This window comes from Lepus europaeus, chromosome 5 (assembly GCF_033115175.1).
Source record: "Lepus europaeus isolate LE1 chromosome 5, mLepTim1.pri, whole genome shotgun sequence".
Classification (NCBI taxonomy): domain Eukaryota; kingdom Metazoa; phylum Chordata; class Mammalia; order Lagomorpha; family Leporidae; genus Lepus; species Lepus europaeus.
In genome coordinates this window covers 116,157,512-116,170,802 of record NC_084831.1, presented here as the reverse complement: position 1 = coordinate 116,170,802, position 13,291 = coordinate 116,157,512, and the positions used below count along the sequence as shown (strand labels likewise).

Sequence of the window (13,291 nt, the reverse complement as noted above, 5' to 3'; positions counted from 1 at the left end):
GCACTGGGTTCTAGTCCCGGTTGCTTCTCTTCCAGTCCAGCTCTCTGCTGTGGCCCAGGAAGGCAGTGGAGGATGGCCCAAGTGCTTGGGCCCCTGCACCCTCATGGGAGACCAGGAAGAAGCACCTGGCTCCTGGCTTTGGATCAGCGTATCTCCGGCTGTAGTGGCCATTTGGGGGGTGAACCAATGGAAGGAAGACCTTTCTCTCTGGTTCTCTCTCAGTGTCTAACTCTTATCTGCCAAATAAAAAAAAAGTATCAAGTTTAGTAGCTTGGACAGCACTCATTTATTATCACATAGTTTTTGTAGGTCTGGGCAGGGCTTCAGTTGGATTGCTTCAAGTCTAACAGGACTGAAATGAAGGTGTGCAAAAGACTGCCTTGTCATTCGCTCTCTGGACAGGGAGTTCAAATATCACTTCCTAGAGGACAGCTTTCTCAATTTGTGCCGCTGGCACTGACCCTCTGTCTCAGCTGCCAGAGCTTAGCCTGCGTTTCTCTCGGCCATCTGTCCACGTTGTCCCCTTCCCATAACCACAGACATCAGGTTGTGTACGTGTGTGCACAGAGATTCAGAGAAATATTACAACTTTTAAAATCAGAAGAGGATTTTTATTGTCTTCTTTATAGTTTTCTCTGGCCAATATTTTTCAAACTCTAGGTTGCAATCCGTTAGTGGGTTACAAAATGAATTTATGAGACTTGGTAGATTTCACTTTTTCTTTCATTTCACCCTTTTGTAAGAAGAAGAGAAAATAGCAGGGTACATCACAAATAGTATTATTTTATGACACTGTTGTAACTTACATGTTTGTATGTGACCAGAAGGTGATGTACAATGGATTTTTCTGGCTATGGATTGATTTCAGGTGGGGTCTATTGTACATATAGTGATATCATATCATCTTCTCCTGACACACTGAATCTCATATGATAAGAAAAGCCAAGCACAAAACCTTGGTTCAAATTCCACCTTGGCCACTTTGTAGCTGAGTGACCTATGTTCTTAGTGTCTCATCTTCACGGGAAATTTCCTTATCTGTAAAACCGGAGGCAAAAAAGCTCTTTCTCCTTTCCAGGGTTGTTTTGGATTCAAAGGAGAGGACATCCGTGAAAGCCTTGTCTGGGTCATGAGGCACCCAGGAACCCAATTATTTTTCCTGCCTCAGCCACACAGTGCAGATACATCTCTAGATGCCAATTACCTAGAGATGCAATGACTTACCCGTTATTTTCCTTTGTGTATATCTTATTTTCCGCAATATGACTGCACTATTCCCAAGGGGAAGCTCTAGGCTCCGTATTCAACACATGCTTATTATAATATTAACGAAGTGGCTGGTAATTATTAATTGCCTTGTTGGGACTCTTCTCTAAGTACTTTGTATGGGCTGTATTCATTTTTTTTTTTTTTGACAGGCAGAGTGGACAGTGAGAGAGAGAGAGAGAGAGAGAGAGAGAGAGAAAGGTCTTCCTTGTGCCATTGGTTCACCCTCCAATGGCCGCCGCGCTGTGGCCGGCGCCCTGAGTTGATCCCATGGCAGGAGCCAGGTGCTTCTCCTGGTCCCCCATGGGGTGCAGGGCCCAAGCACTTGGGCCATCCTCCACTGCACTCTTGGGACATAGCAGAGGGCTGGCCTGGAAGAGGGGCAACTGGGACAGAATCCGGCGCCCCGACCGGTGTGCTGGCGCCGCTAGGCGGAGGATTAGCCTGTTGAGCCACGGTGCTGACCGACTGTATTCATCTTATGGCATCCCTATATTAAGAGGTATGTACATTTCTTGTTTCCATCTGACACAGACTGAGACACTGAACCCCTGTTCTAGCGCTGTGTCTATTCTCTCCCAGCTTTTCCCAGGTAGGTGGAGGGAGGCCACAGTCCACTAGTGGCCTGGACAAACCATGGTGGACCACAAGTGGGCCCAGTCCAATTCAATCACTTGCCCAGGGTCTCACCTTCAGACGCCATAGTTGGATCCGTCCATGACTTTGGCACATAAATGTTTTTAGGGGTTGGGGAGCCAAATCCTGTTTAAATTATGGCACTCAGGTTCTTAAGTTGTTCATATCTGTAAAGTCCCGCTGCTATATATGGTAACATACTCGCAAATTCCAGGACTAGGATGCAAGTATATTTGGGGTACTATCGCTCTGGCTACTACAACTGTTTACCTCTCACTAAAGCATGTTCCTTCGAAGCTGATCAAATTGAGGGGGTTGCTGGTGGGGGACTCTGCCCTCAGCCAAGGCCACTGGAAGCACACTAATCGTGAGCCTTAGCCGCTGTGGGCAAGGGCAGTTACCTGTTCACTTCAGGGGCCAGTCTTGAGAAGTTCCTTCCAGAACCCAGGCTAGACCTGCTGCTCTCTGGCCTGCAGATTCCTGAGAAGTCCCCGAATGCTGGGAGAGGCCTGGGGACCCTGCAGTTTTGAGCAAGAATTCAAGTCAGAGGACTCGGATCCTTTCCCAGGCATTTCCTGATCACCTGCTACACACCAGGCACTACCAGAGGCTGACCTACACAAACGCCTACGCGGAAGGCGCTCGCTCAGTGTCTAGCGCTAACAGGAAGGGAGGATTCCAGGAGGAAGTAACAGGTCTGCCAGTGAGAACCTGAGAACGCTGAGCGAGTGGCAGGGGGGCAGCACAGGACTTCGTCCCGCAGGCTGAGCGGTGCGCCCGCGAGACAGGAAGGCCCCTGCACAGAACGGTGTCTGCCAAGTCAGGGGAGTTAAGGCTGTTGGGCAGAGCCCGGACAAACCTGTGCAGCCGGGCGAACACTCTCAGCTTCCTAAGGAGCATTTGGAACATCTATCTACTTGCTTAGCGGGGTGGCAGTTACAAATAAAAACATGAAACATAAAACATGGTGAGTAGTCACCGAGCTGTGAACACCAGTCATCATGTCTGAACTTGAGTGCAACACGGTGCTGGGATGCCAACGGGGCCTCACGGGACAACTCTACCGGTGGTCCTTACACGACCCCTCTCCCAGCTGGCCTCAGTCCTGCAACACACCCATCTGCATTTCAGCTCCTGCTTCTAACCCGCCTGTGAACAATAAGGCCAAATCCCCAGGAGCGCCGGAGGCACTAAAAAGAAGTGGTAAGCAGAGCCAGCAGCTGAAGTTTGTGGAAGGCGGATCCGGGTCTCAGACCGGAAATCCGCAGCATGGGACCAGGCCTCTCCTAGTGGACCGGCAGAATGGGGTGGAGCCGGGGCGGACATCCCAAAGCCGAAGCCGCGGTTGAGTCAGACGCCGTTCCCGCGCACGCGGGCGCGCCCCAGACAGCGAGTCCGGCGCGCACTCCAGGCGGCCGTTACCGCCCAGGACAGGGCGCGAGCGCGCGCAAACCGCCGTGCCAGGGTCGGAAGCGGCGGCAAACGGGCCGGGACCACAGGCGGTAGCGCGAGCCCCAGCGCCTTTCAACGGCTGCCAGGGGACAGCGGGGCCCGAAGCCGTCGCTCAGCACCACCCGCACCAGCCCCCTCTCCACCCGACCCGACCCGCCCCGCCCGCCGGGGCCCGAGCGCACAGCTGCTTTCACGTGGTACGTGGGTGGCTCTGAAAAGAGCCTTTGGGCCGAGGATGGAAACCGGAGACGAGAGCGCGCTGCCTAGGCCCGCTCGCCGCGGATGCGGCGGGCCAGCTGGATGTCCTTGGGCATGATGGTGACGCGCTTGGCGTGGATGGCGCACAGGTTCGTGTCCTCGAACAGGCCCACCAGGTAGGCCTCGCTCGCCTCCTGCAGCGCCATGACGGCCGAGCTCTGGAAGCGCAGGTCCGTCTTGAAGTCCTGCGCGATCTCGCGCACCAGCCGCTGGAACGGCAGCTTGCGGATCAGCAGCTCGGTGGACTTCTGGTAGCGCCGGATCTCGCGCAGCGCCACGGTGCCCGGCCGGTAGCGGTGCGGCTTCTTGACGCCGCCCGTGGCCGGCGCGCTCTTGCGGGCCGCCTTGGTGGCCAGCTGCTTGCGCGGCGCCTTGCCGCCCGTCGACTTGCGCGCCGTCTGCTTCGTGCGGGCCATGCTCCCCCACCTGCGACCTCGCTCACCGGCGCGCCAACGCTATCTCGAGCCGGCCGGCCGCCGCCGCGCGCTTTATAGGCGCCGTCTCTGCCCGATTGGGCGGCAGGACTTCGAAGTCCCCGCGCTGCTCGCTCATTGGCGACGACGTCACGCGCCCAGGCGCCGCCCATTGGCTCGGGCGGAGGCCCTCCGCCCGCCCCGGGCCGTCCAAGTTTGCCCGCGGCGCCTTCCCGGGTTCTCTCTGGGTGCACGTCCGCTCCCGGACCCCGCACAGCCGAGTGGCGGTTTAGGAAGGCTGCGCGCCGGCCCCGCCGCCCAAAGGGTCGTCCCCGTGGGCGCTGCGCGGGCCGAGTGGGAGCTCAACCTCGCGTTTGTGTCCCTAGCCCGCGGGCCGCCTCGCTGCATGCCCAGGGTCTCGCGTGCTCCAAGCCGGCCCTGAAGCGGGCCAGCACCCCCACCCGTGGGCAGGGGCAGCGGCCCGTCCCCAGGGCGCAGGACTGGGGCGTGGAGGGGGGCGGCTCTGTCATAGACCCCCTCCCTGCGCGCGGGGAAGGAAGGTATCCTGCCCTTCGACAGAGGCTGGGGTGGGGGCTACGTCCCCACCACCCTACGCACGGCGGGGTCCGGCGAGAGCCGCAGTTGCCGAACTCGCGCCTCCGGGAGGGGTCGGTCGAGGCCGGACAGCGCACCCACCTCACCCGCGCCCACCCCCGCTCCCTTCCCCACGAGGCCCGGGCCGGGCGCGACCGCGGGCGAGCGTGTCAGCAACTCTTTCTCGGACGGGGTGGGTGGCTCTGAAAAGAGCCTTTGGTTTCGCGAGCGCCCCTCGCGGACGCGGGCCGGGCTCCCGCCGCCGGCCTCACTTGCCCTTGGCCTTGTGGTGGCTTTCGGTCTTCTTGGGCAGCAGCACGGCCTGGATGTTGGGCAGCACGCCGCCCTGCGCGATCGTCACCTTGCCCAGCAGCTTGTTGAGCTCCTCGTCGTTGCGGATGGCCAGCTGCAGGTGGCGCGGGATGATGCGCGTCTTCTTGTTGTCGCGCGCCGCGTTGCCCGCCAGCTCCAGGATCTCGGCCGTCAGGTACTCGAGCACGGCCGCCATGTAGACGGGCGCGCCGGCGCCCACGCGCTCGGCGTAGTTGCCCTTGCGCAGCAGCCGGTGCACCCGGCCCACCGGGAACTGCAGCCCGGCGCGCGACGACCGCGACTTGGCCTTGGCGCGCGCCTTACCGCCCTGCTTCCCACGACCCGACATCACTGCCACGCTCACGCCACACACCGGCTGCCCAGACACCCGCCGACTCGCCCGCCGCCGCGCCGCTCCACCCTTTTATAGCCAGGACGCCGATCGGCCACCGCCCGCTCCCATTGGCCACGGCGGCGTCCCGGCCTGCTGGCCAATCGCCGGCCTCGCCCAGAATCCGCTCATTTGCATGAGCTCCGCGCCCGCGGCGGAACCCGCGAATCACCACGCGGCCCCCTCGGAGCCTTCATTTGCCTACCCGGCCGCCGCCTGGCCTGTGGCGGCGCCCGCGCCCGCGCCCGCGCCCGCGCAGGGCTCCGAGAAGGCCGTGCCCGCCGCGCGGGAGGAGGACGGCGAGTAGCGCAGCCGCAGCCGCAGCCGCAGAGAGCCGTTCCGTCTACGTGTACCAGGCGCTCTGGCAGGTGCGCCCGGCGCCGGCGTCTCGTCTATGGCCGCCGGCATCCCCAACGCGCCGCCAGGCCACAAAGGCTCTTTTCAGATCCCATTGTCTCCGCGAACTGCGCACCACCCACCACCGGTAGTACCTGTCTTCTCGGATGCTGCAGAGGCGCACAGGTAGTACCTGTTATGTGGTGGATGGAGAGCTGGGGGACCGGGGGACCGTAGCTCCCGTAGCTCGTTGTATACATAGGATAGTTCTGTCAAAGGCGATGATATGCACCTGATACCCTTTAGCCTAAGGCTGTCTAGAAAGAATTGTGCGGAAACACACTAATAGTGCTGATCGTGTCCAGGCACAAACACTGCAGTGTACCAGGTACCTTGAGCCTGGCGAAGCCATTTTTAACTTACGTACTCGTGTTTCAGCTTGCTATTCCTTTTGGATACACTGAGTCAACACAATCGCTTATATTTAAGAAGCTAAGCAAAAGCGGCTCCGGTGGATAGTAAACCTTTTCACTCAGGTGCTGAATTTCCCAGCGTTATTTTTTATCTTCGAATCTTCTGGGTAAGGGCTGGAAGAGCAAAGAGGGTTTATTTATGCTCAAGGATTTCAGCATATGGGAAAGAGGAACTCCTAGTTATAGAATGTCCTTAAAACTGTGCCCCCTTCATGGAACAATTCATTCTTCTCTCTAGAAAATTAGATAATAAAAAAGGGCCTTGTTCATATTTATGACAGGAAACCCTCAACAAGCAGTGTTTCCTAAAATGGTCCAAGGCCATTGTGCAGTGGGGGGAGGGGCAGGGTTTCCTTTCACTTCAGGCCGTTGTCTCATACTCAGCAGCAGTCAGCACAGGCTGAGACACGGTGGACGAAGTAGTGAAGTTCAAAAGGTGAAAAGGCACAGACAGCCATGGGCAGAGGTGAGGAGTGGAGAGGGAGAAAAGGGGTGAGGAACGGAGGAGGGTGGGTGCAGCCCAGCACCTCCCTTAGTCTTATGACCTCCATGGAATCCAAGTGGAACTGAAAACACATATTTATATGGCGCTTTTCCCCATGTCCCAGCATCCTGGGAAAGAGGTTTTCTGATAGACAAGTCAGCTAGAATTACATGGTGTGGGGGGGTTGTGGTTTATGACCTGCAGCTCAGCTACCTACCTCTTCCCAGGTAGGCTGGACCCTGAATCTCTTGAAGTGCACACACACACACACAGAAATACATATTCTCTAACCACTGTATAGGTCCACTGAACCCGAATCATTGGATGTGAGGCAAAGATGAACAATGCATGGAAACATCAGGTGATTCCCATGTTTTGTAAGCACTAAGCTATGTGGTTATACAGCTGCCACATTCCTTGATAAGAAGCTGTTCATACTTTTCATTCACCACCCCAGAGGTTTTCCCCATCCTTCCCTAGAATTGTTTGTAATGCTACATACAAAATTAGCCTCATTCAATCCCTGAATTCAGGGCACCACATACAGCAAAAGGCTTTATACATTGAGGGGTGGGGTGGGTGGATATATTTTGAAAACAGGTCAAATGAAAACAGAAGAACAAGTACTGAAATAAAGGCATAAACTGCCTAGGTAAATGCTAAGCATACCGTAACAATATTCTTAACACCGTAACAAAAATTCTTATGCTATGTTGAAAAGCAGCAGAAAAGCAAGTATAGAAGCGTAGAGAATAGGAAGGAGGCTGCAGAAACACAATTCAGAGGAGAGCCCAGTGGTAGCAGCAGAGATGGGGAAAAGGCAGGTTTTGGTTGCTTTAAGTGAGATCAGTGAATTAAATGCAACATATGACACAATGAGGAATCAAGGATTACCACAGGTTTTTGTGCTGACACCTGCAAAGAGCTGCGGTTTACTAACATGCAGAAGTAGGTTTGGAGAGAAAAGCCTTTTAGACTCCTGGTGGCCATCACAAAGAAGAAAGCTGGATATACAAAAATTTGGAGCTCAGAAAAGAGAACAATTTATGACACCTGGGGCAGGCGCTGTGGTGTAGCCGGTAAAACCACCGCCTGCAGTGCTGGCACCCCTATGGGCACCGGTTTGAGTCCCAGCTGCTCCACTTCTGATCCAGCTCTCTGCTAATGGATCAGAAGTAGAGAAGCTGGGTCTGCAACCTGGGCTCCTGAAATGACAGCATTACAAGCTGTGGCTTCACCTGCTGCGCCCCGTCCTAGCCCCCATCCAACTTCAGTTTCAACCTCACACGGAACAAGAAAAACAAAGTCAACGTCATTTGTGGCGTCACTGGTCTTGGGCAATCACCTGTCACCACTGTCTGCAATTAGTATAATAAAGTATTTTCAACAACGGATGGAATTCAGAGTTCCAGCTAATATCTGGATGATCGCTTTCAACATATAAGACTTTATTCAGTAGAACTTGGGAAGGGCATGAAGTCTACGTATATGCTTTGTATGTTGAAATTTTGTCAATTAACAAATTGACTTACTGCCAAAGTAAAATGTCAAAACTGTGAAAGCTCCTTCTAATAATTTTTAATGTCTTTGATTACAACTCTAAAATATTTTCCAACTTTTATTTTGAAACTTGCAAACTTCCAGAAAAATACTAAATAATGTAGCATGTCTTAAAAATAAGGAGATTCTCCTACATAACCTTAATACCATACTATGTACCTAACAAATATGGATTCAACAATATTAACTGACACAGAATCCATTCAAATTTCTCCAGTTGTCAAAAAGTCCCCACACAGCTGTTGCATTAGTTTCCTATGGCTGCTATAATAAATTGACAAAGTTGGTAGCTTAAAATAACTCCACTGTCTTACAGTTCCGGGAAGCAAAAGTACAACATCGGTTTCACTGAGAAGAAGTCAAGGTTGTGCTCCCTCCAGTAGCTCTAGGGGAACACAGTTTATGGTCCCTTCCTCAAAGCCACCATTGTGCACCATCTTTAAATGTGTCTCGGCTTCCGCCACCTGCCTTCTCTGTTTGACCTTCCTGCCTTTGCTTATGAGGACTCTGGTGAGCACAGCGCATGCCCCCCCCCCTCCCCCGGATAAAGTCCCTTTAGCAGTATAAAGCCAGCACAGGCTGTGGGCATCAGAACATGCTCATGTGTGAGGGCAGAAGTCAGCCTACAACTGCTGACAACCCTTAGGGGCTGAATTCTAGCCCCTAAAGAGAACTGTTACAACACAACCTCCAGTGCCTTAGAATCTTGCCTTATTTGGAACTAGGTCCCGGCAGGCAAGTTAAAGTGCATAGGGTAGCCTTGGAGCAGTACGACTGAAATCCCCAGAAGACAGACATACAGGAAGGGAGAGGCAGACTGGAGTTGTGCAACTAGAAACCAAAGAATCCCCAAGGCTGCACACATGGAGAAGACAAGCAAAGGCTCTTGCTGCTTTGCAGGAGTATGGCCCTGCCAACAGCTTGGCTTCACACCTCCAGCCTCCAGGACAATGAGAATAAATTTCTGTTGTTTCAAGCTAAGCAGTTTGTGGTACTTTGTCATGACAGCCCTAGGAAAGTAACACAAGTACTATACTTTTTAAAAGAATTGTAATTTATTTTTAATTTTTAAATAAAATTTCAGAATTTTTTTTAAAACCTCATGTCTTCTATGATGTAATATTAATCTTAGGCCTTGGTGAAACAATGATTTTTTTTTTTTGACAGGCAGAGTGGACAGTGAGAGAGACAGAGAGAAAGGTCTTCCTTTTGCCGTTGGTTCACCCTCCAATGGCCGCCGCGGGTGGCACGCTGCGGAGAGAGAAAGGTCTTCCTTTTGCCGTTGGTTCACCCTCCAATGGCCACCGCGGGTGGCGCGCTGATCCGAAGCCAGGAGCCAGGTGCTTCTCCTGGTCTCCCATGGGGTGCAGGGCCCAAGCACTTCGGCCATCCTCCACTGCACTCCCGGGCCACAGCAGAGAGCTGGCCTGGAAGAGGGGCAACCAGGACAGAATCTGGTGCCCAGAGCTGTGATTTTAACACTTGGATTGATTGAGTCCATGAACCACCTACTTCTGTTTTTCCTTATCCAACCTATTTGATTTTTTGAGATCTTTCAATATGAAAGGTCTGTTATCTTTCATTTAGAGAACACATTTATTTTTATTTCTGAAATACTTGGAGATTCAAAATGGTTTAAGTGCATGTTAGATACACAGCTTCATCAGAGGTTCAAAGGCACAGCCAGGCTCTGCACGCGGCTGAGCTCCAGGAGCGGCTCGGTCTGCATCCCCCCAGGTTGCCCTCCTCTTCACATTGTCCGCTAGCCTTCCTGCTTCCATGTCCGCACCATTCCATCTTGCTGCCGCCTCTTGAAAGCAATGAAACTTCTCTCCCACAAGCTTTCATCCTGCACTCCCCTATTCATTTACTCACTTCCAGTTCCAAAATGTTGAAAAAAAAAAAAAAAAAAAAACAACTTATGAAAGTTAAATGTGAATTAGTTTGCTCTAGATCCCTGAACTAATCTCAGCAGCAGAGGAAAGTTTGGGACAGCATTTAAAGCAGCCAAGCCAGAGCTAAGAACTGTGGGTAAAATCTGTTTTCTGGGAGACATACGTGGCAGTCCTACTATAGAAAGAATAACTACAGCAAGTGTTATCGACTACTGTTAGACTTCATAACAAACACGCAAGAAATGAAGTGAGGAAAATAAGGCGATACCCCTTATTCCCTCGGCCGTTTGGGTTGGGAGGTAGCCTTTAAGGGCCTTTGTGCTGCCTTTACTCAGTTCTAAATGCATCTGTACAATGGCCAACTCCACGTATGCACTTCAAGCCTGACACCCAGCCATGATTAAGTCAACGCTGGGACCTCGTCGCTGCCCCAACCCACACCTCTTCCCAGGATTCCATCCTAATTAACAGCATCACTGCCTCTCGACCCAGTTGTTTCTCTTCTACCAAGGGTTTCTCTTCCCTATATTCTACTGCTCAGCAAAACCTAGCAATTTTACCTACAAAATGAAACCCTAATCACACTTCATCTCCATCACAACCTCTGTGCTGCAATCCAATAGTCTTGTAGGGCCAGTTCTTGCACTTTAGCGTGCATCGGAATTACCCAGAGAGCGTAACATAAATTATCGGGGTTTATTATCTTTAATAAATTCTCAGGCAGTGCTGATGTTGCTGACTGAATCGCTGCTCTGGCTCATGAATGACTATCAACAGTCTCCTGACTGGTCTCCTTGCTTTCCATTATGGCCAACACAGGATCTGTAATGCCAAAAGCAAATGTAGGATTAATGTTATTTCAATACCTTCTTTAAAGATTTATTTTATTTGAAAAGCAGAGATACAAAAGGGAGAAAGTGGGAGAGAGAGTAAGAGAGAGAGAGAGAGAAAGCGCTATCTTCCATTTACAGGTTTACTGTGGAAATGGCCCCAAAGGCCAGAGCTGGGCCAGACTGAAGCCAGGAGCCAGGAGCTTTTCCCAGGTCTTCCACCATGTGGATGACAGAGGCCCAACCACTTGGGCCATTTTCTGTTGCTTTTCCAGGTGCCATAGCAGGAGCTTGATTGAAGTGGAGCAACTGGGAATCCAACCAGTGTTCTTATGGAATTCCAGCCCGGCAGGTGGAGGCTTAGCCTTGAAAGGTCACAGCTCAGACCCTCAATGCCTTCTTTAAACAGTTCATAGTCTGCCAAACACCGAAAATAAATTTCCAAACCAATCAACGTCCCTTTTACCATATTTGGGCTCTGTCTGCTGCTCAAGCATTCCAAAGTCTGGCTTCAGGTCTGTGCTTTGTTGCCATTGCATGGAAACATTAAGTTGAACAAGCTCTTCTGAGTGATCATTTTTTGGGGAAAACACCAGGTGCCAGGTAGGTTTTATGGTATTTGACATGAAAAGGCAAACACAGCACCAACATTTATCAGTTAATTCCTAGGCCTCAAAACTAACCTATTTCCTCGGTAGTCTAACAAACATGGGAATAGAACAGATTTATGGAACCAAGACATACACTTAAGGAATTAGTACTAATTTAACTAACTTAAACTGAATCGCTTTCAGCTCACACATAATAGGCACAACTTAAGTTCTGCAGTATTCTAGCAAAGGAAAACACGAGATCACATTATCTCTACTTACTTCCTGCAAATTTGCCTTACCGATACTACAACAGCACCTCACTGCCTAATTCAACGTTCTGATGGTTACCAGGCCAGCCAAATGCCGGTTTTAACAACAGTATCTCAGGCAAACCTAAACCACACTACAATTCCTCAGTTTTTTCACCAATCGAGGTACCTGTATCCATACTAGTGAATCTCAAAACAAATAGCCACACAAAACAAAACAAGCAAAAATATCCAAAAGCAAAGTATGAGTTGCAAGCCAGATAACGTAAACTTGAGAAAGTGAAAACAGAAAACTGGGAAAAGACGGGAGGAAAGACAGCCTCGTTCTTGGGGAAGGCGAGTGGCTCTGAAAAGAGCCTTTGTGGGCTAGCGGCGCGGCAGGGCCTCACTTGGAGCTGGTGTACATGGGGACGGCCTTGGTGCCCTCGGACACGGCGTGCTTGGCCAGCTCGCCGGGCAGCAGCAAGCGCCCGGCCTTCTAAACCTCCCGGGACGTGATGGTGGAGCGCTCGTCGTAGTGCACCGTAACGGCGATGCGCCCACACGAGTTGGGGATGCCGGCGGCCATAGACGAGACGCCGGTGCCGGGCGCACCTGCCAGAGCGCCTGGTACACGTAGACGGAGCGGCTCTCTGCGGCTGCGCTACTCGCCGTCCTCCTCCCGCGCGGCGGGCACGGCCTTCTCGGAGCCCTGCGCGGGCGCGGGCGCGGGCGCCGCCACAGGCCAGGCGGCGGCCGGGTAGGCAAATGAAGGCTCCGCGGGGGCCGCGTGGTGATTCGCGGGTTCCGCCGCGGGCGCGGAGCTCATGCAAATGAGCGGATTCTGGGCGAGGCCGGCGATTGGCCAGCAGGCCGGGACGCCGCCGTGGCCAATGGGAGCGGGCGGTGGCCGATCGGCGTCCTGGCTATAAAAGGGTGGAGCGGCGCGGCGGCGGGCGAGTCGGCGGGTGTCTGGGCGGCCGGTGTGTGGCGTGAGCGTGGCAGTGATGTCGGGTCGTGGGAAGCAGGGCGGTAAGGCGCGCGCCAAGGCCAAGTCGCGGTCGTCGCGCGCCGGGCTGCAGTTCCCGGTGGGCCGGGTGCACCGGCTGCTGCGCAAGGGCAACTACGCCGAGCGCGTGGGCGCCGGCGCGCCCGTCTACATGGCGGCCGTGCTCGAGTACCTGACGGCCGAGATCCTGGAGCTGGCGGGCAACGCGGCGCGCGACAACAAGAAGACGCGCATCATCCCGCGCCACCTGCAGCTGGCCATCCGCAACGACGAGGAGCTCAACAAGCTGCTGGGCAAGGTGACGATCGCGCAGGGCGGCGTGCTGCCCAACATCCAGGCCGTGCTGCTGCCCAAGAAGACCGAAAGCCACCACAAGGCCAAGGGCAAGTGAGGCCGGCGGCGGGAGCCCGGCCCGGCCCGCGTCCGCGAGGGGCGCTCGCGAAACCAAAGGCTCTTTTCAGAGCCACCCACCCCGTCCGAGAAAGAGTTGCTGACACGCTCGCCCGCGGTCGCGCCCGGCCCGGGCCTCGTGGGGAAGGGA

General features: G+C 53.6%; 3 protein-coding genes and 1 pseudogene across 3 annotated transcripts; 1 reads left to right on the top strand and 3 right to left on the bottom strand.

Annotated features, from left to right (window-relative positions):
* Window positions 1-3,507: 3,507 nt before the first annotated feature.
* LOC133760137 (histone H3) lies at window positions 3,508-4,389 on the bottom strand. Its single transcript, XM_062192155.1, has one exon. The coding sequence runs from the start codon at window positions 4,026-4,028 to the stop codon at window positions 3,618-3,620; it is 411 nt and encodes a 136-aa protein (XP_062048139.1). The 5' UTR covers window positions 4,029-4,389; the 3' UTR covers window positions 3,508-3,617.
* Window positions 4,390-4,748: 359 nt separating this feature from the next.
* LOC133760138 (histone H2A type 2-A) lies at window positions 4,749-5,301 on the bottom strand. The gene has a single exon (XM_062192156.1). The coding sequence runs from the start codon at window positions 5,278-5,280 to the stop codon at window positions 4,888-4,890; it is 393 nt and encodes a 130-aa protein (XP_062048140.1). The 5' UTR covers window positions 5,281-5,301; the 3' UTR covers window positions 4,749-4,887.
* A 3,982-nt stretch (window positions 5,302-9,283) lies between these two features.
* On the bottom strand, window positions 9,284-12,570 carry LOC133759191 (histone H2B type 1-C/E/F/G/I-like; annotated as a pseudogene).
* A 144-nt stretch (window positions 12,571-12,714) lies between these two features.
* Window positions 12,715-13,291, top strand: LOC133760139 (histone H2A type 2-A). Its single transcript, XM_062192158.1, has one exon. The coding sequence runs from the start codon at window positions 12,749-12,751 to the stop codon at window positions 13,139-13,141; it is 393 nt and encodes a 130-aa protein (XP_062048142.1). The 5' UTR covers window positions 12,715-12,748; the 3' UTR covers window positions 13,142-13,291.